This window comes from Sitodiplosis mosellana, unplaced genomic scaffold (assembly GCF_009176505.1).
Source record: "Sitodiplosis mosellana isolate CC-2019 unplaced genomic scaffold, AAFC_SMos_1.0 Smas_scaffold_6226, whole genome shotgun sequence".
Lineage (NCBI taxonomy): Eukaryota > Metazoa > Arthropoda > Insecta > Diptera > Cecidomyiidae > Sitodiplosis > Sitodiplosis mosellana.
The window spans coordinates 2,777,244-2,805,101 of NW_022601467.1; the positions used below are offsets into that span (position 1 = coordinate 2,777,244).

The 27,858-nt window shown below is 37.2% G+C and overlaps 3 protein-coding genes across 8 annotated transcripts in view; 2 read left to right on the forward strand and 1 right to left on the reverse strand.

Annotated features, from left to right (window-relative positions):
• LOC129578548 (C-terminal-binding protein) overlaps positions 1 to 24,479 on the reverse strand; it is a 44,748-nt gene extending 20,269 nt beyond the window's left edge. Inside the window, exons 1-3 of one of the 6 annotated variants that reach the window (XM_055467296.1) lie at positions 16,263 to 17,227; positions 16,001 to 16,185; positions 2,047 to 2,075 (exon numbers count right to left, since the gene is read on the reverse strand). The gene's annotated coding sequence lies outside the window, so the exon portion shown is untranslated. Of the gene's footprint in view, positions 1 to 1,833; positions 1,924 to 2,046; positions 2,076 to 4,551; positions 4,673 to 16,000; positions 16,186 to 16,262; positions 17,232 to 23,759 lie in introns of those variants that run through there. The other 5 variants (XM_055467300.1, XM_055467295.1, XM_055467297.1 and 2 more) reach the window with 5 other exon arrangements.
• LOC129578544 (uncharacterized) lies at positions 2,586 to 8,667 on the forward strand. Its single transcript, XM_055467283.1, has 7 exons — positions 2,586 to 5,007; positions 5,136 to 5,293; positions 5,437 to 6,759; positions 6,857 to 7,156; positions 7,224 to 7,830; positions 7,901 to 8,172; positions 8,381 to 8,667. The coding sequence occupies exons 3-6, from the start codon at positions 5,446 to 5,448 to the stop codon at positions 7,996 to 7,998; spliced, it is 2,319 nt and encodes a 772-aa protein (XP_055323258.1). The 5' UTR covers positions 2,586 to 5,007; positions 5,136 to 5,293; positions 5,437 to 5,445; the 3' UTR covers positions 7,999 to 8,172; positions 8,381 to 8,667.
• A 163-nt stretch (positions 24,480 to 24,642) lies between the features above and the next one.
• LOC129578549 (E3 ubiquitin-protein transferase MAEA) lies at positions 24,643 to 27,422 on the forward strand. Its single transcript, XM_055467303.1, has 5 exons — positions 24,643 to 24,919; positions 25,562 to 26,255; positions 26,342 to 26,609; positions 26,711 to 26,783; positions 26,879 to 27,422. Exons 1-5 carry the CDS (start codon positions 24,881 to 24,883, stop codon positions 26,975 to 26,977), a joined length of 1,173 nt encoding a protein of 390 aa, XP_055323278.1. The 5' UTR covers positions 24,643 to 24,880; the 3' UTR covers positions 26,978 to 27,422.
• The last annotated feature ends 436 nt before the right edge of the window (positions 27,423 to 27,858 follow it).

The window sequence follows — 27,858 nt, forward strand, 5'->3', positions numbered from 1 at the left end:
GAATCGGCTTATCAAAGGAGGCATACAAACGACAACGGCATCAGGATCCAGTTAACTACATCGAATAATTGAAATGCTGCAAATTTGCACTGTGCATACCGATGCTTATTTAAACATAGCTCTATAATAATAATTGCTCTTGTCAATCCGACCAAAACAAAGGCTCTGTCATGTTTAATGTTCATATAAACAACAATACACATTATAATGCACAGACACATAAGTACATACAAGGGGGAATGTGTAAACAACGGTACATACAATTTATTGTGCCGTGAATTTCAATTATTATCGATTGTTATTTGTATCAGTTCAATGTGAATCGTCAACAGAGCAAAATCCATAAATTTTATTATTTCAAATCCCATGACGAAGTACGAACCGTCGCCCAGTTATTGTATTTAATAAACATTTTAGAAATTTACAATTCAATAAAAAAAAATACTGTCACAATTGCTTTGGCTTTCGATTTGTGCACACACACACACACACAAGCATTGTAGTTTATAGATTTATGTGTGTAAACAAATGCTGTTGGCATGTATGTGTATAAATTTTGAGTAGTTTAAACTATTTCATTAAACCTCGAATTAGATATTCAATGCATTCTTTTGGTGTTGTTTGTCCAACGGCGCTTTGAAATTCAAAACAATGCTGCAAATTGATACGCGTTGACCATCGGATGTCAAACGGCCAATCCGGTGCCAGAGTCAACCTCATGATTCGATGTGTGCTTAACATTTTGCATTTCAAATGCAAGGCACTCGTGTAGTCGCTCTGGGCTTTGCCAGACATGCTCACACTTTCATTTCAATAACAACATTATGGGTAGGTGGAAATTGACGTTTTGAATAATGAAAATCGAAAATTGAAAAGAAAAAAAAAACATAGGGAGAAAAAGAGGAAAATAAAGCGAATTGAAGTTAGTCTACACTAAACTAATTGCAGTAAACGTAATTTTTAATTAGCGTGAAAACATAAACATTAAATTTATGATATATTTTCGTTTGTCAGACGACATGCGATAAATTAGCATTTATAGTAGTTATTCGTGTGGCAGAATAAAAAAACTATGCTTGAATGGGCATGTGTTGTGCGTGACTGCAACAGAATTGTTCGTAAAGAATGAAATAAAATGGTGACGAAAATCGATGAAATCATGATGTATACCGCACAACAAAACACACATATTTCAAAATGGAAAATTATGCTTGCATCGTCCGCTTTGCAATTCTTTGCAAACATTATGCATGTGCACCGAACACAATGTCTACAAGCAAAAGCATAGCATCGCAATGTGTTGTGACGTGTTCGATGTGTTCGCATTTAATATTCCGATTATCGCGCTGATGTACTATTTAGATCGTTGTTGCATTCGCATGCACACAATCCACAAGCAACACATCTCTCCACATTCGATGGGATATCGTTCGGATTAAGTTGCCTAATTTTGAATGCAAGACGCGTTTTGTTCTTCCTTTTGAATGCGATGATGTATTGGTGGTAACCGTATTTTGTGCCGAATTGTCACAATCAATCGCTATGGATTTTGGCAAATCCACACTTGAGCAAATATTTACATATGAAAACATGAACATTGGCTCCCTACACGCAGCTACATGTCACATTGCTAGCCGAATATTGCTATATATGCGAGGTTGGCAGTATGCAGCATTTCAATTTATGGTGTACGAGTGAGATAGTGGTAGAGATAACAACGGAATTTCCAGTAATTAAATATACATAGGGCTTAATCATATAATGGGCAAATGTTCATACATTCACTACATAGTCAGAGTGATGGTATAATTGCATGCCACTTTGAACACGCACCTCAACGTTGCTATGATGGAATAAAAGATGCATGTTCCTGGTTGAACATTTTCTGGATGAATGACATTCGAAATATTCTGCGGTTTTTAGCGATACTGGTGCCGATGGAAAAAGAGAGAGAGATAAAATCAAAGTTCCCCTGACCTTATAGCGTTGTCAATTGATTAAATTGAAGAAAGAAAACACACAAACACACACTCGTTCAATGCTTACCTTTAGCGATCTTTCAATCATATCATCATCTGGAAATAAATAGAGAAATGGCAATACGTTAATATGGCACATAGATATAGTTATACTTAATTTGAATGCTATGAAAATATAGTTGCGTCTTATTAAAGCTTGATTTAGCATTTAATTGAATGACACATAATAAGGGCTTAGATATGGCGCAAATGTTTGCATGTATTCGTTTGTCGGTATACCGACGTTTCTCCCTTTCTGTCAGATTAAATAGCATCACGGCATGATATAAATTCATTATTCAACACATCTCACACGTGCGCTCAGTGATATTCGACCGAAGTGCATTGCTTCAAATTGAGCAGCCAAACCACACACACACACACATGACAGTTTGCACGGGCAAATCGTATGAAATACGAAATAAAAGTCGCCTAATAACATACATTCACACGACACACACATACATGCTCTACTTTAGGCCGCATGTCTACACATTCTTCAGATGCCTTACACTTGTACAAAACAATGGGTATTTCGTTTCTTCTTTTGTCGTTGATTCGCAAAATAATGTATACGATTTTGTTGTTGTTGTTGTTACTGTTCTTGTTTTGTTTTGTCGATTTCATTGTGAAAGTTTTATAACTTGCGCCATTTCATTTTTTTTTTCTTCTTATTTCGCGTTAATTTTGCTTTTCTTCGATTATTTTGAGTTTCTTATTTTAATTTGAGTCTCGCTTGTTCATTTTCTTTTAGTTGGAAAAGATAGTGTGAAAGCATTGAATAAGACGAATTGAATAATTTGGTTTTTGGGCGAGAGTGTGTTGGAGAGAGAGAGAGAATGGGAAAGAAGAACGATAACTGACATACAGGCACAACTCAAAACAACATATTGGCCAGTATGCTTTAAGTTATCTACGCACATTTCCGCGGAATAAATTGTCCTAATTATTATCAATATCTATTTATATTTATTAAAAAAAAGAAATAAAAGAAGAAGCATGAGACGATTGCAATATAAAGTAATTTTGGAGTCGTACGAGTTGTGGCATGAGTGATTTGGCAGCAAACGGACTCTGTACCTAATGTGCCGTATCTGTGTTTGTAGTGCAACGTTCACTCGTTTAATTGATATATAGAATGGTAAGCGCACTGTAGCACCGTGTTCGTATGTGCTGAAACAGCAGCAGCAGCGACAGCGGCAATGTGAACAAGCATGAAACGTCCAACTACCAACATCAACCGATGTGATAATGCGCAACAATAAAATGCATGCAAATAATCAACAATCTTCTAAGCATATTGTAAAAAGCTGCACATTCCAATTTAAACTGACTCATGCATTTTGAATCAGTGACACTTTTTTTTTCACTTGAGATTTGAATGAAAGGCAAACACATATAGAAAAAGCGATTACAGAACGTTGTTACGCTATTGTTGTACGATATAAGTATATACTATATATGAATGAAATGGAATAAAAATGGAAGAAACGGAATCAAAGAAAAATGGCAATTGAGTTTGCCTTTGCCGCATCGAACGCCACCGACTGTTATCTCCGCAAATTCATATATTTATATACTCAACATAGTGTTACTAATTAATAATTGTGAATATTAATTGTCATTGTCAGTAATTTCCATAACGAATTCAAAGTGTTTTTGTATATATAAAAAATACATTGACCACTTTTCATTTACATGACATGTAGCAATAGGTGGCTAGTTGTAGCAGAATAATTTCGCAAATATGTAAGGGAGCAGTTGTATATCATTGATTTTTTTTTTTCATTAACATTTTTGATTGAATCTGTGCATTCTTTCGTAATACCTCATTTTTTCTGCGGTTGGAAAAATGAGCCATAAAATTTGTCATAAGTTCAATTGTTTTTCATACGAAAAATAAAACATTGACAAGGCAAATGAAGTAATATCAAGTGTGTCAAATCAAAAATACGAATTTATTTGCAGTAAAACATTTCGGTCGGTTGCTAGTAGAAAACGTAATTTCATTGTGTATGACAGAACTACCATGAGTTATCTATCCTTCCCCGTGATAAATTGTGTCTGTTTTTAGCACCAGCCAATTTCGAAGACGTTCAATCTGATAGCGGAAATATTCATGAATTCAATGAGGCCGATGCGATATCACAGCGCCTGATACATTGAATCAGACGAAAGAAAAAAAAATTCTTATTCACATATACATGGATACAGCTAAATATACACACACAGTTCCACGTTTAGTCATTACGATATCAATCAGGCACTAAACGTCCCAAGGTATTTAAAGCAATTGAACTCAACAGTTTCATTATCGGCAATTATGTGACGTAAGTTTTGTTTAGTCGTCACAACGCCGTTGAAAAAATAAATATTTACAAATGTAGATCACACCAGCGCTGGCAATATTTTATGCCTTTTTTGTATATCTTCAAAGCAACACGAGAATGTTTATGATGTTGCTGTGCCGATGGTTTATGTAAATAGAATCATGAGATAAAACCAAATAGAAAGAAGAAAAACAATTACATACATATTGATTGCAATCAAACTCATACGTTCCGATCATAAAACATGACATGGATTCAAAGCGTCCTTCCATACGTCACTTCAGTGTGTGTTCGATGACATGATTAGCTGACAACGAATTTTCATGGTCTTTTGGCGCACAAACACATGTTTTTGACGTTTTCCAGTTGTGACTGCGCCAAGAATCGAAACGAAAATGCCATTACAGCCGATAAAACTTTTTTCAGCAACAAGAACGATGCAGTTTTTCTAACAGTTTTCATTTCGTTGAACACCGAAATTATGTAGCCGAGGCAATTTCAAATTCATTTCTTCTGATTTTCAACGATTACGTGTTGGTTCATTTTGAAGTTTGTTATTATAAACAAACCGCCGTTCACAATTTCACCATGTCATGAAATATGAATCTTTGCTTCGTTCGACTAAATTCATATTGAACAGCCAGCAAAAGGGAAAAAGGGTAAGTCATTTGAATTGTTATCGTTGTGACATCGAACGAGTGATCGAACCAAACAATACCACCGTGTGCATGTGATTTTCGAAATCAACAAACCATCGATTGTTGTGTGTTTTTTTGTTTGTTCACAGTTTTGATCCGTAGCCTGTGGAAGAAATCTGCTGTCGAAATATCGTGAGCGTTTCGATATTTTATCACGGTGTGCGGTATTTATGTCACAACCAAATTCAGCTTGATGTGTCAAACTGATGCCGATTGCACATTCACATTGATCTGAGCATTTGGAAAGGCAAGTCATTTGTTGTGAATACTGTTCGATTTACAGTGATTGTTTTTTTCGTTTTTCATTCAAATTAAGTAATTTAGAAGCAACAAAAAATCATTTCTAGTGCGTTCTAAAGTAATTTTTGTGTTTTCATTCTATTTTTTCAGGGTTCAATAATGGGCAGAAAAAGGATAGGGGCACATGCCATTCGTGGCAATAGGTCGAAACCGCGGAAAGTTGAAGATGGCAAGCAAAAGGAGGAGAAAGCATACTTTGCAATCAAGTTGGCCGCCGCTAGTATTGTTCGACCGGAATATCGTGATCGTATTCTGCCATGGATCACAAAAACCAGCATAAAATGCACCGAAATATCTGAATTGGCGTCGCTTTTATTCCTCAACAAAGTCAGAGCTGCCACTGAACAGGCCATCATCACCGGCAATTGGGAATATTTCGACGATGGCGATGGAATGCACATCATCGAAAATTGCTTCTATGCTGTGTTGCGGCGCTACAAGGAAGACGATTTCATTATGGATCCATGGTTCCGGCATTGCTTTGAGAATGTGGACATCGAGAATCGCTCCGCATGGCCAAACAATGATTACTTCGGCAACTTGATGAAATATTTGTTCCAACAATATGGCCGTAATGTGAAGACGAATTTGGATACACATGCACAGAAACGATTGCGGTATTTCTTGAGATTGAAGGCATTCAGACAGAACTACACTAACCGGATTCGTGGCCTACCGGACACATACGATGAACGAGATGTGGCAAATGCAGTGTCATGGGCAATCAAACGATATGACGCAACAAGAGGTGATGCTAATCGCTTGGCCAAACGAGATCGATTGTTGCGTTACGTTCGAGACATTCGTGGACCAGCTGACGATGATATCGCCAAATTCACCAAAGACGAAGATACATGGTTTTCATCATTGCCAATGTGGTTGATCATGCAATCGGAAATCGAAACGCACCTCAACTGGGTTGAACAGCACCACGACAACATCGTGCAAGTCATTGCGTTGCCAAACATCAAGAATTTGGTGGTCATCCCAATCTGTCATCACACGCGAAAGGCAGTGAGAATAGACGCTGATGTTTTGTATCGTATGATGTGCGAAACCGGTACCATTCCGCGTGATGAATATGGTCGGCAACATACAGTGGGCCACGTCACGTCAAAATCAAATCAAGCGTATTATTTCAATATGATTTTTAACATGGAGAAAATCAATCGAGTGTTGAAAGCAAACAAAAAATTCGAACATATTCTCAGCGATGGTGTATCGGCATCGATTCTGTACTCAGTGAAGAAAACCGTAGTCGACAAGTTAGTGGAAGATGGTTTGGTGCGTAAACGGTACTCGGATGGCTTCTATGTCTATGAATTGGGCATTGATTGGGGCATGAAGACGTGGAATGCAACCGTTAGGCGACGGATTAATAATGACAAAGAGCGAATTCATAATGGCAAAGAGGTATGTTAGCGATTGAATGCATTCTATTGTGATTGTGTCATGTGAATCCATTTCATTGTTTAATTTTTATTGTTCGATTTTTGTTTCCATCTCACAGATGAATTTCACAATCAACAGCAAGAAGTATCATTATTGCACCGGAGAAGGAGTGCGTAAGGAAAAGAGAGAGCGATGGACTCGTGCCTTTGGGCAGTTCGAAGAGAGTGATCGAAACAACCGAGCGCGATATGACCGAATGCTATCACCAAAAGGAAGTAATTGGCGTGACTACATACGGCATCGATTCACCATCATGAAGAAAGCCATTGCAGTGTACACAACCGAAAAGTACACACGTTTAAGTTTTGATCATTACATCGAGTCCAATCGGGTCAGTGACAAGGTGGCCGCAATGCTGGTAAGAATTTGTGATTGAATTTTTGTTTCTTTTGAAAAAATTGAATGTTTTTGTTGTTGCTCAACAGACAAATCGCAAACGATGCATCATTAACATTGGAGCTTCCCAACCACCTGCAAATTCACCAATACAGATCAAGAAACACGTTCGATGCCCGGGCGTGCGGAAATTGATGAAGAGTTTCAAGAAAATGGAAGGCAATGTCATACGATTTGTGAACGAAGCCAGATCATCACGATTGTGTGCCAGATGTTTCGAACCATTTCCATTGAGTACATTGAACGATCGTGTCAAGGTGTGTGAATGGTGTATGCCCGATCAAGATGATTGGCCTGATGGAATGAAGCTACCAGAGAAAATTGTAGCGGCAAAGAGCAAGCGGAAGTTGCGATCAGAGCGACGAGCAATGCGACAAGCAGCAGTGCAGAATCCAAATCAACCCCGTGGTTTTGTGTCTAAGGTGATTTGCTACCGTAAAAACTGGCAACAAAACGCGGCAAACGGTATGGATGACAATGTTGAAGAGCGCAGAGGTGTAATCATTCACGACGCTGAACTCGGTATCATCGAGTACACAGATGAATATGTGCCCGAAGACCCTGTTGACGACTCTCCAGTACTGAAGACAGTTTGGCAACGTGACATTTCGGCTGCAAAATTGATCTTGTACAGAGGTATGTTACTCATTGAATTAAAATTGATGCAATAGTAATGTGTGTGTGTTTTTTTTTCTCTTTGTTTCAGGGCATTGCGAACTCTTTGGACATCGGCTGCATGATGCGTTCACACGTCAACACCTCGTGTATCCAACTCGATTCCGAGTCAACTTCAACATTCATTAATATCAATGGAGCCGCAATTTATGTTTTATTTTTCAAAAGAATTTATGTAACAGTATGTTATTTGTAGTTGGTTGAGGTCTTAGTCTCCCAGACATCATCGATACCAGATATCGATGGCTATCTATATTCTATAGTCTATATAGATGTAGGTAGAGTACAGGATAATTCCTGTAGGTGAGTATCACTATTTATTAGCATATTGAATATTGATTCATAATCGTTTTTATATCATTGATTTGTTTTTACTGCTCTTTTTCTACTTCCATTGTGACGTTAAAAATGTCTGAAACTACACCCAAATGCGGGCCCAAATTCAACCGTTTACATACGCTTGGTAATGGATGTATTTGCGTTAACAATTGTTCCTTGGGAAATTTTGTAGCCGAGGCAATGACATTCATGTACGGATTTTAAGAGGAATGGAAAACACCATGAGAGCTAATAAGTGTAAATAATGCATTTTTCATAATTGCAATGAAATCGCGATTATATATGCAGCGTGCACTTTCTATGCATTTGCTCCGTTTTAACAGTTTCAATAGAATATTGCTGAATTTTTCGGTTTTGCGCTGTGTTTTAATACAATTTTCATACCAACGTAGCGTAGTGTTCCGCCTAATGGATAGTGATTGAATTGGTTTAATAAATGCTTGCTAAAAAGCGATAAAATTCGTGTATATTTGGGACCATAATCCCATTTCGACTGCAATTTGAGAATAGCAACGGCAACGACAACAAAAAACGAATCGCAATACCGCTGAATGTGATTACCATTTGATATATCTGTATTTGCATCGGCAACGAAACCGGCTCCGACGATCGCTGTGTGCCGGTATCGAATTTATTCGTTCAGCTGAACATTTCGCGCGCGCATTCAACAGAACGGCAAAATTTTCGTTATGAACATTCAATTTAGAGAGATTGATTTAATATTGAGTGGAATTCCGCTTGGTTTGGCGTTTATTTTCATCTATTATTGAATTTGGTTTGAAACAAATTCGTGTTGTTGTTCTTAGCCAAGAATGATGCATATAAATTGCCAAATCCAATGAGAGCATGTGTTTGACTTATTATGTGCTCGTATAACACATCAACATTAAGTCGCTGGCATTTGCATTGATGTCACGTTTCTATGCCAAACTATTAGAATTTATTGCAAAATTTAAATCAGGACTTTCAGTAGATGGTTCAACCAAAGGTACGTAAAACGAACGATTTTCTTTTCAATTAAATGTATAAATGCATATTTGCTTGCCCAAAAGCGGATAAAATTGCTCGTTGATTTAATTTTCAAAACTTCAACTGACAGAATAGCAACAAAGCAATTATAAAACTCAAACAACAACAACTTCAAAATATGTCGAGCTAAAAAAAAAACGGTCGGAACAAACTCTATTGACAAAAAATGTATGAATTTAATTTCAATTTTGTGAATCGTGATGCGCTTTGATAAATACATTTAACAAATTAGTGGTAAACATTGAATTCCTATATGTATATACACTTTAGTTCATTAGCCTTGTCCGCACAATCTCGTTTCACTGAGCCGGTCAATGCATGGCACTACTATTTTCGTAATTTTGCCAAAATATGTTTTGGCAGTGCAGCACCTTTGTGCATAAGTTAGCTACCGAATCACATGGATCATATCAATTAAAATGAATCGCCAAGTGTTTCTTAGAGCTAGTGGGAATTGAGGGAAAGAAATAGAGAACAACAACCTAGCTATAGTTGAGAACGTGTGTCTCTGGCGCGTTGGCAATCGCAAGTTTGTTAGCGGTGTGTGCGTATGTAATCGAATGACTGTCTCAATGAATGCAGTGCAAACGATTCAATTTATTCCAATCTGCTATGAATTTTTTGCGCGCGCTCTCTCTTTTCACTCATAGTCGCGTTACTTTTGGTTCCTCATTGCCGTTTTTTTTCTTCTTCTTCTTCGTCTTCTTGTTTTCTTTTGATTTGCACAATTGCATATTTTGAGCTGATTCAATAAAAATCGTGCACAATGATGATACTGCAATTGTTGCTGACGTCAGCAATTTATTATTATTTTGTACTTTAATACGATATTCGCATGATAGATATGTCTACGTTTGAACATATATGTGCCTTACACACAGTTTTTGTTCTTTGTTATTGAACAAGTAATTTATTGTATGAAAACAGTAAAAGAAATCAGAAATCGGTGGAAGGGAAGAACGTGTGTTAGTTCGTGAGTGTCTGTCTCTTTCTCAGTCGCTATGTGCATGTGTGTATGTCGAATAAAAACACTGAAAATGTGCTGACACTTGACATATAAGCAACGAACAGCTAGAGAAGCATCAGCAAAAAAAAATGTAGGCAAAATCAACGCGCAACACACTAAAAATGGAGCGAATGCATCAAACGATTCGCTCCATTTTTGCCCGCCCGTAATCCAAATCCGTCACACGTTTCATCCGTAGATATGTGCATAAATAGCAGAATGTGCAAAGTTTTAGCAAAATAACAGATGAATAAAAAAAGAAGAAGAAAAAAAATAGAGTATAGAGAGAGAGAGAAAGAGACTCTATGATTCTGAATTGAAGTCACATTGGCGATTCTAATCAATTAACGCCTTCACTACGTCAAACTGAAAAAAAGAGAAGCCACAGATATTTCATTGAGATAGACTCTTTTTTCTGCTTCATTCACTGATGCGACGAATGCATCGAAGAGGTCGAAAAATGCACTTTTCCCCATTTCTTTTTCCCCGTTGATGAAATGAAACGAAACCATGCATTATGGACATGACCAGATCTCTTTAAAACTACAGCATTTCACATTTCAACATCAGAATGTGAAAATAGCAAACACAATCAATGAATATGCTTGAATTTAACTTATACTTCGACTAATGTTGACTGTAGCGTGCAATAATCCCGTTTGCTTCTATATCGAACAAATCTTAAAATTAAATATTACTTATACTCAATGGATCTGGTTTCGCCTGAAAGCATTGCGGGCGATTGCGTCACATGCGTCAAACTGGGCAAATCTGCGAGGGAAGTCAGAAAGGAAGAGGTCGTTGGTTTTCGTTTTTCATCATCACACGAAGAAAACAGCTCAATAATTCACCGAACTCTACAAAAAGTTATGTATGAACTTTGAAACTTTGATCGTGATAATTAATGCTGTTGAGATTTGTACGGGCTGAGTGCGCGTCTGCAACCAGACAACAACAACAACAACAAAATCAATGATAAAATGCATTTCCCAATTATCGCATTTTTATGTTTAATAGCATTGCATTGCAATTCTTCTGTTCTGTTTTCGGTTCACATTGCGGTGTTTCTTTGGTTATTTGTGCGCAGCATTCAATAAGTGTTCTATCCCACATACAGCATACACTTTTCAGTTCGGTCGATAGTGGGCTTCAATGCGCATCCAAGATAGAAATCTCTCCGATTCACCACACACAAATTATATAAACAAAACTTGAAATAAATTCTTTTTTGGAATCGTCGTTTCCGTGTTCTTTTCCGTGCCACATCATGTGCATTCGACTTGTTCTTCGCTTTTTCTCGTTGCTGTTGTTTTTCGCTTCGCCTTTCTATCCGACTTTTACTCGGTGCTGTGTGTTGCGACGCGCATTCGTTTTCGACACTGAGTCCAAACTGATACACTCTTCGTGTATATATGTATGTGCTATGTATATGTGTTTTATGTGTGCAAAAATTGAATTAATCACCCATGTTAAAATTAAGAAAAAAAGTGAAGACAAATACCAGAATGCAAATATACACCGAGGATATGGAATGGCATAGATGCAGATCGCGGATAAATAAAAAAAAAAGATGCATATATACTATATATTATATATAGCTATATACGAAAGTGCATGCAATGCTTGCAAATTGAAAAAGAGAAGCAGAAAAAAAAACCCAGAGAATTTGTATTGAAGAGGACGCGAACGATAGGACAGATAGAATTGTCGAGCGCCAAGAAGACGATATGGGTGCAAATGTATATGGCATGGATGCGAACGAGTATCAACGACGAACGGCCGATTTTTATCGGGGCGAAGAAACATGTGAACGCGCGAAAAACTGCACAACCCAACGCAAATGCACATCAAAATAACAATTATGAATACATTCATATGAGCGAAAGTATGCAGGCCGCGAATCGGAGGAGATCGTGCACGCCGCTCACACATACACACGCAAACACATACGATTCGCTATCGTCGCCGTCTCACCGACAAAAAAACTGGTTGAAACAATAACTTTTACTTAAAATGCACACTCGCACATCACGTGTGTATGTAGTATTTTATCGCGTGCTGCTCTCCTGTATATCGCCTCATATCAATTGGCATTCGCTATTTCACTGACGCATATTATGTCGAATGCACACATGAGCAATTTCATTCGCGACTGGTTTCGGCTATAATTTTTTTCCTCTTCGGCCGCATTTTCTCTCTTTTCTTTTCTCCTCTGTTTTTTGTGTGTGTTTTCTTCATTTTTTTTTCATTTCATCGCACTTTCCTATGCTGCCATTGCATCTCATTTTTAGTTCATAATATGCGCCACTTTTGCGCATTATTTTCTAGTAATTTATTAATTTTTGTGCTCAATGAATTGTTCTTTTGAATTATTTTCCATGATTACGTTGTTTTTTTTTTTGCTATGGCTGTTGTTGTCTTTGTTATTGGCTGAAATAAGATCAAAGGACAAAACGCCGTCTAGATGTGATACGTTGGCAGTAGACGGGTTTCGCAATGACAATGTTTCTTCATTTGATTATCAGCATCAGAAAGAGAGGAAAAGAGAAAGAAAAGGCGCTCTTAAACGGTTCTCATCAAGTAAATCGTTATTCATTGCCGGCATACGGCGCACCATTTTCATGCTGTATCCGTAACACATCTCTTGAATGTTTTTCGTACGAGTTGTCAATTTATCCGCGTGTTCCAAATTTCGATTTTGATTTGAATTTAAAGCAGTTTACAAATGTGGCTCTGTACGTGAATCGCCACATCCGAATGAGGAAGAAGGATTTCATTTTATGGGGTTGTGTGCGTGTGTTGGGTTTAATTTCTTCATGATTTCATTATCCATATAATCTATCAACGTATCTAAAATGACTTCCACCAGCATCTCATTAAATGACCGTTCTGTGTTTCACTTCACTCGAATATCAACCTATACAAATACAGTGGCCAACATTTGAATGCATTACAGTCCACACAACGGATGTATGGGCAAAAGTGCCTGGATTGTTTGGTGGAGAATAATAATGTCATCTAAGAAACACAATAAATCACTTGGAATTCTTAAATAATATGACATTTACGTAAGAAACCGGTTTACGTAAAGAATTATGCTACGATGACATTCATCGAACAAGCAAATGTAGATTTAGTTTTAGTTTTAATACAACTAGAACACTATTGTCTAATCGATTTGAAAAACGGCAGGTCAAATCACCATTAAGCACATATCTTAACGGGCTGGCTATTGTCAATGTGAAATATCATTTCGGAAATTGTTACTGTTCAATGAAATTTATGCGAGCAGCTTGATTGGTCCGACGATCACTTTAGAATGTGAGTTCAGCATAAGTGGTGTATGGTCGTAGTCTGAAAACCGAGTATCAACAATGTCAGACAACAGAATCCGCAGAAGTCAAAGTAAAAACGTAGTCTTGAATCATACGCTCTTTTATATGACGAACAATCAACGTTATAAAACTACTTTTGGCTCGCCAATGATAAGATAAGATGAGATGAGCGTAATCGAGCGCAAAAAGTGTCTATTTCCCGCTGCTACACTTGAACTCGGTTGAAGTGTGTATGTGTGTTCGGTGCACAGTTAGGCGCAGAAATGAGAATAATATAAACACTGACCAAATGAATGGAAACTAATGGGTTGTTTTTCTTCGTATTTTAAATTCTCTTTGAGATTTGAGGAGGCGTTGAACGAATTCACAGAAATTCGTAGCAGAACAGACAAAAATGCGAAACAAATTACCATGAGGTAAAAAGAGAGACATAAGGTGATTATTCTTCAAATCAACGGCGTAATCGATACGCGTGACTATTATGTTACCGACCGCATTGTTCGATTTTTTTCCCCTTTTTCTTCATAATTTGATGTGTCATTGGATACACACCATACCCATACAACAATATGTACGCACAAGGGCGTACTAAACGTAATTTATATTCGACAAATTCTTGTTTCTCTCCGCTGCTTCGTCGATGGAACTGAGAAATGATAAACAATGGCTTTGGTCGTGGCATACATCGAATAGACATGGGCACATTCTGTGTCGATTAGACCGTGCATTTTACACCACGGTATTAGTCTGACCAACAGAAGAGGCCGAGAAAAAAAAGAGAAATAACTTGTAAGCAAAGCAACGAACGAGAAACCATTACCTTGATGTTTTAAAACTTATCAAGTAATCCATTTAGGCAAGTTGGCCACAATTCGAACTTTGCATTTGCTATGTGAACTGACTAAGACGTGTACACTGTGTGTACATGTCATGAATGTAACACAGAACACAGGGAGAGAGAGAGAGAGAGAGAGAGAGAGAGAGAGAGAGAGAGAGAGAGGCAAAAACAATAGCTTTGAATACAATTTTTTTTGCTCGCTTTCTTGCCCATAAACAACGTTCAGCCTTCACCAAAATTGTTTTGGTGTGCTCTCGTTGTTTTTTCTTTCTCCTCCATGTAATACACGCCGATCAAACTGTTCAGAAGTTCCCAATTTTAGCCGATTTAACAAACTTGTTTATTTCTTCTCGACGTACCAGCTTTAGACGGAAAGTGAATTAACTCCACCAAAAATGTAGCGTTTGGATTGACTGACATTTGTCTTTGTGCTTGCATTTTGATCCAAATGATTTCGAATCATTGAAGTGGTTTTTTTCTCTCTCAACATATTGTTTTTATGCTACATTCCGGACAACAGCATGGTTTGCCTCACCAGCAGAAGTTGAGAGAAACAAAAGAGACAAAGCTGTGAACGGTTTTTTTTTTCTTCTTCTTACTATGACCTATAATACAAAAAAACGCTTCGCCGATTTTTTTTCTCTTTCCAAAACTGGTGTTCCGGTTTTATTAAAAGTTCGCAACCTTGATTGCTCCATAACTCGCTCTGATTCCTCCAAAGTATGATACTACTTTGTCGATTTATACCGATTATTATTTCTCCAATGTGGAACGATTCAATGGCAACGGTTCGGTTTTTATAAAATTCTCAACGGAAAAAAGCGTGATAAGGAAGATGAGCTTTGACGGCAACAATCTAAAATAGGGTGGCTTGTCACTTTTCTTATTGAACGAAACAAAAAAATTGAAAATTCGTTTCGATAAAGTACGGGGAAAGACATGTGCACGCCAATAGTGAGACACACAGAAATGGAGAAAAGCGAGAGCGAGAGAGCGGCAACAGCGAATTGTGCACAATCGCAAATGCCGAACCGGTTTTTGTGGCGGTAAGACAATTTACATAAATGGAAGATGACAACGGTGACGGTGCACACAGCATTATCAGCCAACACTCACTTAGAATGCAACGCATGCACAATAAATGCTAAGCTCTTTTCGTTTGCACACATTTTTTTTCCTATCTCTGTGTTGTTGTTTAAAATCTCGAGCGTCTTCATTGAATTCAGTCACACATTCCTACCGCACAGCCACATGATATATATCATTCGTCGTTCATGTGGGTCTAAATTCGCATCAATCTCCCAGCAGTTGAAATGTGCGTCAGTGTTTGTGAGTTTTTATGAACTGGAACAAAAATATACTCTTAGAACACTCATGAACTTCGTCCTTCGAAATTGAAAAAAACAAAACAACAACATATACAAACAACAATTTTATTGAAAAACCCACTTTCAAATGAAGAACATACACAGTTGGGTGCACGGTCAATCGATATTTGACCGATTTTCAATGAAAATCGGTCTAATGAACTGCGAACAAAAAAATTAATGCTAGAAATCATTATCGGCAAATTGCACACTGTACCTCGCCACAATGCAAATATCGTTCACAGTGTTTGGCTATCAAATTTAGGTGTACGCATACGGTTGGCTTTCATTTGAAATGCTCACTATGAATTATCTCTGGCCATAGACAGGCTATTGGAGCGCGCAATAAACCACGAATCACAAAGACCACGTTTTATTCCCATATTGCTTAACTCATTGTCACTTCGTTGCAACAGTTAAAAAAAAAAACAAGTTAATTTAGAAAATTGATTTCGATTTAAGTAAACAAAGCAACTTACGACACGGCAAAAAAAAAACTCAAGCTTATGACAGTGACAATCACAACAACGGCAACCAACCATAATACACAATGAAAAAACAACCGTCAGACAGTATGAATAACCGCGCAAAAAGTTGTAGAAAAACTAAACACCAATGATGATGAAGAAAAAAAAAATACACACACAACATACACTGAGCTGATAAATCGTTCACTGCAAATTATTTTTGGAGTATGTGTGTGTGTTTGTATTTGTCGATGTTTTATTTCATTTTCTGTCGCACTTCATAAAAATATGTGTCCATCATGTGCGCCAAACTCAAATTACTTCACAAGTAGCAGCAAAGGCAGCAGCCGCATTCGCACACTTGGTATGCGGGAAAAAACCAGCAAAAATACATATTTGTTTAGCTTCTATTTTGCATGTGCTATGTTTTTGTCATTTACTTGACGTCGCGGTTATTCCAGCCTGCAACACCTTATTTTATGTCGATGTGAGTATTTTTTCTTTTCTTCATAGCAACAAAAACAATTGGTTGATTCAGTTAAAATATCACTTCGAAGCAATGATCTCGTTTTTTTCTAGTCCAAAATATGATTGTTCAACACATCAACAACACACACTGATCAACGACTGAATGTTTTATTTACTTCACGAGCGGCACTCAAACTCGCGCGCGCGTTTGTGGACTGATTGAACCGTTGAAATATTTCAATATTTTAAAATGTTTTTTTTTTCGTCCACAAAGACAAAACGATCGCAGATAAAATACACACAGTGAATTAATAAAGAAAAAAAAAACGTATGAACAGTAAAAAAAGGATCACGGATTGAAACCACAACAACACAAAAAAAAAAACGTCACACGGCATGCAAAACGTACACAGATTTTTTTTTCTTCTTCTTCTGTTCGTGATGAATTTTGTCGGCGGTCAATTCACACTTAGTAATACAAGCCGATAGACGGTTAGCTTCAGCAATGTCAACCAACTAAAATCCAAAATGAGCTCATACATACACTAAGTACAGTATTCAGAAGAAGAAAAAAACAATATCATTGCCAGAAAGTTGCGGGAGAACGAGAGAGAGCGGAGAAAATGGTGTGCACGAGTGAGAAAGAGAGCAAACGAACGATTGCGACAAGAAAAACATGAGAAAGAAAGAAAGATTCGAAGAGGCAGAGCAAATATGTGATGGAGAGTGCTTATACACAGAGCCGCTAAGCCACAACACAACAGACATGAAAATGTATACATTTACACAGAAATAAATGCGCGTACACACCGTCATCGCCGAACCGAACCGATGACTTGGCTGGCTATATTTCAATTCGGTCTATATATACATACATCATGCTTAATGGAGAACGCACGAATGATGTTGCGTTTGTTTCCTATATTACTGTCTACAACACTTCGGCATTACTGTCGAATTGATTCTTCTTTTTGAAACAGAGGAAGAAGAGGAAGAAGAAGAAGAAGAAGAAGAAGAAGACAACTAAATAGGGAAAAAACTCACAACACATTTTTATAGACGGAGTCAACCAGTCACAAACATACACAGGCGCGCACTCAAGCTCACACTCCATCAAGAATCGAACATACGAAGAGTAACAAAAATTCGTCAATTGCAATAAAAACCCCTGGGTACCGCACTTCGCAACGAAATACAACGAGAAAAAAAGCGCACACACACACACACACAACACAACAATAAAATATGAAAATGGCAGCAGAAATCTTATGACCGAACCGAATTTCGTCTGAACCATGCGTATCTCAAGGATTCCCCGGCCGGCTGCATCATTCTCACTAGTGCTCACTACGGAATTCGTTGTACTCTTACTGCGCACATATCAACAACAATAACCAATAATCAAAACAATTAAACTAATGCAATTAATGTTAATAGGATGATAGTGCGGCGGGAAAATGAAGATGGAGAGAATGAGCAAGGTAATGAGGAGAAGTAGAGGGAGAGAGAGAGAGAGCAAAAATAGCATTGCACACAAAACAGAAATGAATTATTAAAATGCGAAATAAAAGTGCAATCGAAAAACGCTGCGAAAAGTAAAATTTCTCTTAATGATCTCCGTCCGTTTGCATCGGCATTTCTTATTTTTCATCTTTGTCATAATACACACCGCGTGTTCAACGCCAAATACAACAATCTATTTATAACAGTCTGTATAAACATGTCCGTAAGTGTTTGTGGAAAATGCGAGACGTTCAGACTTTTGCTGCCTCGATATATACTTTACGCATGATTATATGTACATATTCGCACCAAAAAAGATATTATAGTATACACGAAACTACATAGCCAAGTGAATACACGAAGGCACAACAATAAGCAAAGAGAAAAAAAAACAACAGCAGCAACGGTCACACGGCAATAGCAATGACAGAGCGAGAGGAAAAAATCGAAATCAAAACGGCATACATTTACAGAGAGAGAGAAAGAGAGAGTGTTTGAATGCAACAAAATAAGAGAAAAAAAAAAATTGAAAAAATAGAAACAATAAAAAATCCGCACGTATCCACCAATTGCATCAGATGAATGAATGCAAGTGAAAAAAAAAACATAAAATGAATACCTACGAAGTTGCTGACTATATCTTTAAAATAAAAGTTGGGAAACACACAAAAAAACGAGACCAAACAAGCTCCAACAAGTTTATACTTTCTCATTGCTATGAGATGTAACCGTGCAGCCGTACTCGCCCATATAATAATGCTGAGTTACAGGGAAAAAAACAAGCGTGGATTGCAATTTTACAGCAGAGAGAATTGCCATGCCAACCGAGAAAGAGAAAAGAAAACGAAAAAAACAACAGCAACGTAATCGAAATGTTTAAGTAAAAATCTAAAATAACAATGCTGTTCGCGGCTTCGCATCACCAAGCCAAAATCGTGTAATGACACAGTGAAATGTGCGCGAGTGTGTAAATTTTTAATACGAAATTTAAGCATCCGAACAACATATTTTCCAAATTGTGTCCGGCAAAAGTCGATAAAAGTATGCGAGAGGAAAAGTAGACTAGTCATAATGCCGTGAAATGAAGCCCAAAACGAGATTTGATTGCTTGTTTTTCGAGAGTATTAAAGCACCAAAGAAAACATCTTCTTCCCCCTAGGCTTCCTAGTAAGGTCTACTCATTGTATTTGACTCGCACTTGTTTCGCTTTTTTTTCTTTTCTTCTCTTCAAGCTGTTATTGTGCGCACATTTCGTTTTCTCTTCAATAATTTCAAAATGTAGGCACTTAAGAGGTACAATTTGAATGATAGTTGTCGTCGTCGTCATCGTCGTCGGTTATTTTTCTTGTGCGAAAGAGAGTTCATGCGGTGTGTACAAAAATACGCTCTATGGTGTCGACGAATGACACAAGCAACCGAACAAATGAGAAAGAGAAAAAAAACAATCATAGGCTTTGTAGTAATCTAGTAATCTACCAAATTCACAACTGTACACAGAGCACGAATACGTTTGAGCATATTCGAAAGTATGTATATTATAACGACATATCGTTTTCACGTAAAATTGGAATGTAACGCGTTAATATGTAGAATTCTCTGTGTCATGAAGTAAAGCGCGACAAAGAGGAGAGCGAGAGAACGCGCGCTCAAGCAAAAAAAAAACTCCGAATCACATGTATAGACTAGGCATAACAGCCCATCAAATTTTCCACGCATAAAAAGTCGAGTTTAAAACAAAAAAAAAAATATTCCTTCATTGTGAATAGCAACAACAATGACGATAATTTGAAGAAATGCCGACGACGAGAATAACAAGCAATGCTATGACTAAATGATAACGATAGCGCGAAATTCGAAGCCTTTTTTTTCTTCTTTTTCGAGTAAATACAAAAAAAGCAACATTATAAAAGGAAAAAAACCTACTAATTTTTCTTTCGAATAACTGCGACTCACTGAAGAAGAAAAAAAAAACAACAAACCAAGGGGGGAAAGGGAACCAAATGAATTATCAAGACGATGAAATATGATGAGTTTTTGCATTTTGATGCAAGCCAATCGTCCATATGGCATTCCAGTGCGAACGGAAATGCTACATTTATATTGAAGACAAAATGAAAACACAGCTACGTGAAGATCACCGCCGAGAAACAATACGAATTAAAGAGAATAAAAAAAAACAACAACGATGAGAGAGAAATAATAAGTACGAAACCGCATACAAAAGAAAGATAATCAACAACAACAACACACCATTTCTAACGAACGTCACCGCAAGTCAGCAGAATAATAAGAAAACGAAAAAGAAAAATAAAATGTAACGAACGTATCGATACGTATCAAAATTCACAGACCCAGTGTGGATAATGCTTACATGCGACATACGGATACAAGTCAAAGCAAACCCAAGCGAATCGAATGGCCAGCATATTAGAGGGAGAAAAATAAGAAGAAGTTCGACGACGAAATAAGCAAAAAAAAACAACAACCAACAACAATCGTCTATGTTCGTCTATTACTACATTTCTAGAGAAAGAGACAGAGAGAGCGGGGGAGAGAGAGAGAAACAACAATGTTTGTAATACCGTTTAAATATTATAAATGCTATCACCATATCTTTGTCTAATGCTTGCGTTTTGGTGCTATGTGCTAACAGCTATACACCACACGCCGCCAAACGGTGTATATGTTGATTGGATGTAATACACTAGAGGCTAAGGCACTTCTTGCTCTATACGTCCGCGGCTATAGGTTAAAGGCATGAATGGCTATGGAGATAGATCTATAGATATTTCAGTTCTTTCATTTTTGTTCATATTCCTTTTTTATTTGTTGTCGTTGCTGTTTCTGCTGTCGCTTTGCTTTTTTTCTACTTCTCTCTTCTCTTCTTATGTTTTATTTTTAATTTTTTTTTCCCTCCTTTCTTTGTATTCATCATTTTTTTTTGTTGTGTTTTGTGTGCACGTTGGTTTTTAGCACGAATCGAATAGAGAGACTACGCTCTATAGGTATAATGGAAATGATGGCAGAAATGTAGATACATACAATGTTTGCTTGCTTGCTTGCCTGCCTGCTAGCTGACTGGCTCGCTGACTGGCTGGCATTGCTTGCTGTGCATACGAGCTATAGACTAAGTTGTTCGATATATCTCTTATGCACAACACTTTTCACAGAATGATTTTTACTTTGCTCTTCCCTTCGCGCGCATTGTGTATATGTTTATGTCACTCTCGCTCGTTCTCTCCGTCTTTTCGTGTTTCTCTTGCTCTTCTTGTTCCATTTTGTGTGCTCGGTACCTATGAATGTGTATCAAGTGTGCACGAATGCTTTCAGATCGAATGAAGCGCGCCGAAAGCCCGAGAATTGTTTTGTACGTACTCTGTGTGTTGTTATTTGATTGTTATTACAACCGGTGAGGCTATTGCGCACCTTTCGCATTTGCTTTTTTTTCATATATATATATATATATATATCCCCATTTTCTATACACACGCCACAGTCTTCGTCGTGTTCTTTGCACTTCGTTCATTCTTTTCAGTACCGATGTTGTTGTTACTGTATCGTTGGTGTATTTTCGTCATCAACGAAGCGACGAAGATTCTTCTTATTCATTCTTCTTAAATTTGTCTTTTGACTTATTTCAAATCTCTCTCATTCGTTTTTCGTTGATTTGTGCATTTCACGTTATTTGTGCGTACTCCATTTCGTTCACCTTATTTTCAAGCCTATTTTATTCAAAGCCGCCGATTTTTTTTTTACTCAGTTTCGTCTATTGATTGTTTTGATTCACGTTTTTTTTTTCACCGTTGAATTTCGTTCAGATGCTCGTTGTGAACAACGAGAGAAATCATAAAGTGTTCACTGGATGGTCTCAATGTTGTTACGAATTGTATAACATGTATAGTTGTTTTGGCATTACATTTGCAAATATTAGAAACGGCCCATTCGTACCTATGGACGTTAAATCGGTCAACATAGATTGAGCGATGGTTTTAGCATCGGCAAACGACCGGGCAAACCAAATGGACACGAGCAAAGTCAACGATTTGTTTATTTCATTCTACTTGCATGTTTTTTTTCTCTTCAATCGTTCAACTGCTAAGTTTGGCCCGGAAATGCCGGAATAAATTGACCATATTTGTTGTTTTTTTTTTTTGATTCAAGAAAATTCCAAACAACAACAACAGCATAACACCGTGATGAGTCTTATTAGGTGTCGTGTGATCTCAAACGAGGTGAAAAATGTGCGACAAAAATCATGACTTTTTTCTCTATGCCAACTTTTTTTTCTTATAAAATGGAATGAAGCGAATGAACGAACAATTTAGCTATATATACACACACGCTGACTTTATACACAATTGTCTTGAACAACGTAAAACGGAGAGCACAGGCAGCAGCCAGAACAGCATACGACAACAACGGCGTCGACGACGAACAACAAGAAGAAGAGTCAGCAACAGTCGGAGAAGTCAAAAAAGATAATGAATTCGAATGAAAGAAGAAAAAAAAGGCACACACAAATTGTACAATATAGCTATGCTTCGTTTCGTTTACTCTTGCGCCGTTCGCATATTGAACTGTACGAATACGCTTCGCATATATGAAATGAAATTGGTCGTACAAGTTTTGCACGCCGGCCATTTGGAATTCAATTATACTTGACTTGAGCCATAAATATAGAACACGATTTTTCATAACTATATGTCTCTTTTATACATGTACGAATTTATTATTATTTACGATGATTAAAAGCGTTTCGATTTTGTTGTTTTTGTTGTTGTTGTTGTTGTTGGTTCGTATTATTTTTTTGTTGATTTGGTGGTGGGCTATTTATTTTCTTTTTTCGTAGCTACTATGTCTCGCGCGCGCTGTCGATGATCGGGATAACTTTGAATCGCAATACGTGTGCTTCGTGTTTGTCTGCGAAAAAAAATTATGCCTATCTCTGTGCGTCGAGCGCGCGCTGTTGACACACGAAAAAGGAATCCCAATCTCAATCCAGAATTAAATATGGTAATATGTTGCACTATTTCGTGTACACTATATATACATACACACACTGTGTATACACCACAATTTCATCATTTGACCAGAATGCACGGGAACAAAAATTATGTATGGTCTTCTGTTTGACATTCGGGCACTCACATCGCCTCAGATTTCATGGCATACCGCACAATTTGCATTTTATTATTTCATGTGAATGTTCATGTTTTTTATGCTTTTCACATTGAACCGAACGAGAAAAGAGGGAAGCAAAAAAAAAAAATAAATAAATTGCACGCGGGAAATATTACAACCGGCGCCACATACACGCCATTGTTTCCAGTGGATTTGTGTTCACTTATTCGGCATACACCATGGCAATGTGAATGGAGACGTTCAAGTTGTCGCACAACAGACACTTAGCTTTATAAAACTTTGCTTCGCGACACAAACTTAAGCAAATGAACGAGCCAACGAATACAAATAAAAAAAAACAACTAGCGATGCGGCCGATATTATTCAGATGAAGTAACAGAAAAAAACAACACTTACCACAAATATTGCTACGCAACAGCTCGCAGGATAATTTCACAATTCATCTGAAATTTTAACAAATAAGACCAACTGCTGGTGACGATAGAAAATCCGAAATTTGGAGGCAATTAACAGACACGCTTCTATTGTAAAATTATATAATTATTTTTGCACTAGAAATATTTCCAATCGAGAGAACCAAACAAACAGTCCCGTTTCGGCGAACGTTTATTTTTCGCTAGCGGTGAAAATTTGCGTTGTTTTTGTTATTTAACTAATGTAATTGGTTGTTTATTTTCGTATTTTTTTTTATCTTTGTTGCGTCTCTGAACGAATAACAATTTCAATGTTTCAGTTTGTCTTTAGCTTTTCGGTTGATGGATGATTTTATTGCGGTGGTGGCGACAGTAGCATGCAGGTTGAATTTGTTCGAACAAAAACCGCACTAATACACTCTATGCTGCTCTGTTCACTTACTCTCGCTCACTCTCAGTATTGACTCTTGCACTGTGATAAATTTTTTTTTCCTTTCGAAATTTCCGCGACACGTTGTTTTTGCCGAAAACTTTAATGCCGATTTTATGCGAAACGGTTCACTCAACCAAAACAAACACTGAATGTGATACTTCTTGCACAAAATTTGATCCGGCGAACGTATTTCCAGCAGAAAAGTGACAATTTTTTGTCGAAGCGCGTCCTGAAAACCCCACTCGTAGCATTTAAAATGGCCGCAGATGTGAAAATGACGCGAACCAAGTTTCGATCGCTTTTTGATCGCTCTCAAGTTGGTACACACTGCATTTTTTTTTCTTCCTATTTTGACGACTGACAGCGCCACATCGCGACAAACCAATTGCCACACTGACAGCTGAGTGCGAGGAGAATGAATTGAAAATATTGCCATACACTTTTTTATGTGCTATCAGACGGTGCTCGGGCTAAATGTATATAAACCATCTCTTTGTGTGCGCTCAGTATACGAACAAAATCATTAGGCGAGTGAAAATAGGCAAAAACATTTATCGATTGTTTAGAAGGTAAAGTAAATAAATCTCGAGCATCGTACAAATTCGAAACAGCTGTGTGTAATTTTTTGTTCGGACGACACAAGAGAAGAAAAAAACAAAGAAATTTCCATCATGTCTGATCTCAAAGCGATGGAATATTCGACGTTAAAGGTAAGACTTAATTATGATTTATTTTTCATTGAATTTCCTATATGTGAACGATGGCTACCAAAAAAATGTTTTGCGACGTAATTTTTCAACCAACATTTATACACTTGCAAAAACGCAATTTCAATGTTAGAAATGCATTACATTCATATGATTGAGAAAAATAAAATTATACGGCGAATCGACTGGAATATATTTTTTTTTTTTGGTATATTTGTGATTCTTTGTTCTTCCGAGTGTGTAAGTGCGTGAAATGCATCATCACTAGGGAAATTCGATTTTGGTGCGATTTCATGCGAATGAGTAAGAATGAGAAATGAATTCGGTTATGCCATTTGCCATTGACTGTGTGTTCGTGTGCGAGTGTGTTTTATTTTGTTCACAATTTTTGTTACAAAAATATTCATGCAAACATTTCATTAACAAACAATAGAATGTCACCCAATGAAAACTTCCATTAAAATGTACAGTATGAAATGTTGCTGTTGTTGTTGCAATGTAAACTTGGACGATCGAAGTGGCCTTGAAATGTGTGAATTGCATTGAATAATGATTTTCTTAGTTTTTTTTTTGCTCTGGGTTTTTTTGTTCCTGCCGTCAATGGTCATACCAATTAATCTCTGAAATTGTTAATTTTTTCATTAGGTTCCGTATGAAATTCTGAATAAGAAATTTCGCATTGCACAAAAGACATTGGATCGTGAACTGAGTCAAATACAAAATGTAACAAGTGAATTGGAGCGTGGCTTAGAATCGAAATCAGCTGGTGAAATAACACGATTGCTTGGGGGTGTTGTCGAACGATTACAAGTATTGAAACGAAAGGCTGATGAAAGCATATCAGACGAATTATCAGCGGTGCAAGCGTGCAAACGGCGCCTGGACCATGTTCGTCAATCGGTTGCTCAAAATATTCCACCCGAGCTACATGTTGCATACTCCAATGAATGGAAACAAACACGACTCGATCGAATGATAGTCGAACACTTTTTGCGTCTGGGCTACTATGAAACGGCCGAACGACTCGCAGTCCGCAAAGGCATCAAAGATTTGACCAATTTGGAAATTTTCCAAACGACACGCGAAGTTGAAGAGGATCTGCGACGACACAATACAGCCAAATGCATAGCATGGTGTAACGATAACAAATCCAAACTCCGAAAAATCAGTTCAAACATTGAGTTTCAGTTGCGAGTGCAGGAATTTGTCGAACTGATAAGATGTGATGACCGTTTGGGCGCTGTCAAACATGCACGCAAATTTTTCCCAGCATTTGAAAATGATCAACTGAAAGAGATCAGCCAATGCATGGCCTTGTTGGCCTTCCAAATAAACACAGGTACAAAATTCACATTGAACCAAATGAAGTGCACAACCAGTGACGGTTTTTCTTATTCTTTTTTTTTTTGCTTTCTCAAATTTCAGATGTTGAGCCATATAAATCACTATTTGATATTGCACGTTGGGATGATTTAGTCATAAACTATAGAATGGAAAATTATCGCCTGTTCCAACTGTCATCACAATCGGTTCTGAGCGTCGTAGTTCAGGCTGGTTTATCCGCATTGAAAACTCCACAATGTTATTCCACAAACAATAAAAATGATAATTGCCCCGTTTGCCAACCAAGCTTAAACCGTATCGCCGAAAATCTACCATTTTCACATTGTGCACAGAGTCGGCTCATATGCAGGTAAGTTTGGCAAAAACAAATCAACTTTTTAATTTAGGTCTTTCCGAAATCATCAACTGCATTGTTTACTCAATTTGCTTGTCATTTATTCTCATTTGCAGAGTCACGGGCGCTCCATTAAACGAGCATAATATTCCAATGATGCTTCCAAATGGACAAATATTCGGACAAAAGGTGAGTGTAACGATGGAATGAACAAACATTTCATTCATTGGGATTCTCATTGAATTTATTTTAATCCATTGATGTGTCTTACATTCTCATTTCAGGCGTTGACACAGTTATCCAAAGAGAACGGTATAATTGTGTGCCCGAAAACAAATGAGCTGTTTGTCCAGCCGAAGATCGAAAAGGTTTATGTGATGTAGTTGTTGAGATTAACAATAAGAGCATGCGAAAATCGGAAGTTGCAATCAACCACAATTCGTATTGATCGTTTGAAGTTTGTATTCAGATACCCATGAAAATCAATTGAATTTAATTATGACTTTGGTATCGAACATTATTTTCTTTTACGAATGAACGATTAGTTTTTTTTTCGTTTTGCTATATTCCGAGCAATTTCAAAATGGAAATTACCTCCATATCGTTGTAACAATCTCAAAATTTGACATGGAATCCACTTCCACACAAACAAAACAAAATTCACTCAATTTTTTTTCTGGTCAATGATGAAAATCCATAATTTCAGATATTTATTTGTTATTCAATTAGAAGAAGAAAAAAAAACGATGTAAAAAATGTGAAATATGTCAGCAAATATTATCAATAATAAGAGAAAATCAACTGAAAATCAGTTAAAAGTGAAGAAAAGTGCCTTTGATTGTTGTTTTTTTTCTCTTAATATGTTTCAGCCGCGAAAAGTACAGACTTCACCATGAAACACATCATGTCAGGCACTTTGAAAGCCAGATGATGAAAGCATCGAATTAAACAAAATTATTTCAATGGTTTGTGTGGGTTTACAATGAAGTAAGAAGTATTGATTCTGATAGGCCCGTTGAAAATAGAGAAAAAAAAACAGTGACAACAATGCAATTTCGGCATAAAGAACCCAAAACAAAATTTAGAAATATTTATTCTGAAATAACACTCCCATAGTTCAGAGAATAGAATCAACCGGGCCGGAATTTATTCCGTACGTTTATAAAAACATATCCATTAGCAGGAACGTCATTGATTTTCCATGTGCTATTTAAAAATGCTACACAGACACATTTTTTTTACACATTCCACCCCAATACCGCGA

Excerpts from the sequence above, each read along its gene's own strand:
- LOC129578544 (XM_055467283.1), top strand. The coding sequence starts at position 5,446 with ATGGGCAGAAAAAGGATAGGGGCACATGCCATTCGTGGCAATAGGTCG. Across the intron at positions 7,157-7,223 it reads ACAAGGTGGCCGCAATGCTG|ACAAATCGCAAACGATGCAT; the intron begins GTAAGAATTTGT and ends GTTGCTCAACAG. Across the intron at positions 7,831-7,900 it reads AAAATTGATCTTGTACAGAG|GGCATTGCGAACTCTTTGGA; the intron begins GTATGTTACTCA and ends TCTTTGTTTCAG.
- LOC129578549 (XM_055467303.1), top strand. The coding sequence starts at position 24,881 with ATGTCTGATCTCAAAGCGATGGAATATTCGACGTTAAAG. Across the intron at positions 26,256-26,341 it reads GGCCTTCCAAATAAACACAG|ATGTTGAGCCATATAAATCA; the intron begins GTACAAAATTCA and ends CTCAAATTTCAG. Across the intron at positions 26,784-26,878 it reads GACAAATATTCGGACAAAAG|GCGTTGACACAGTTATCCAA; the intron begins GTGAGTGTAACG and ends TTCTCATTTCAG.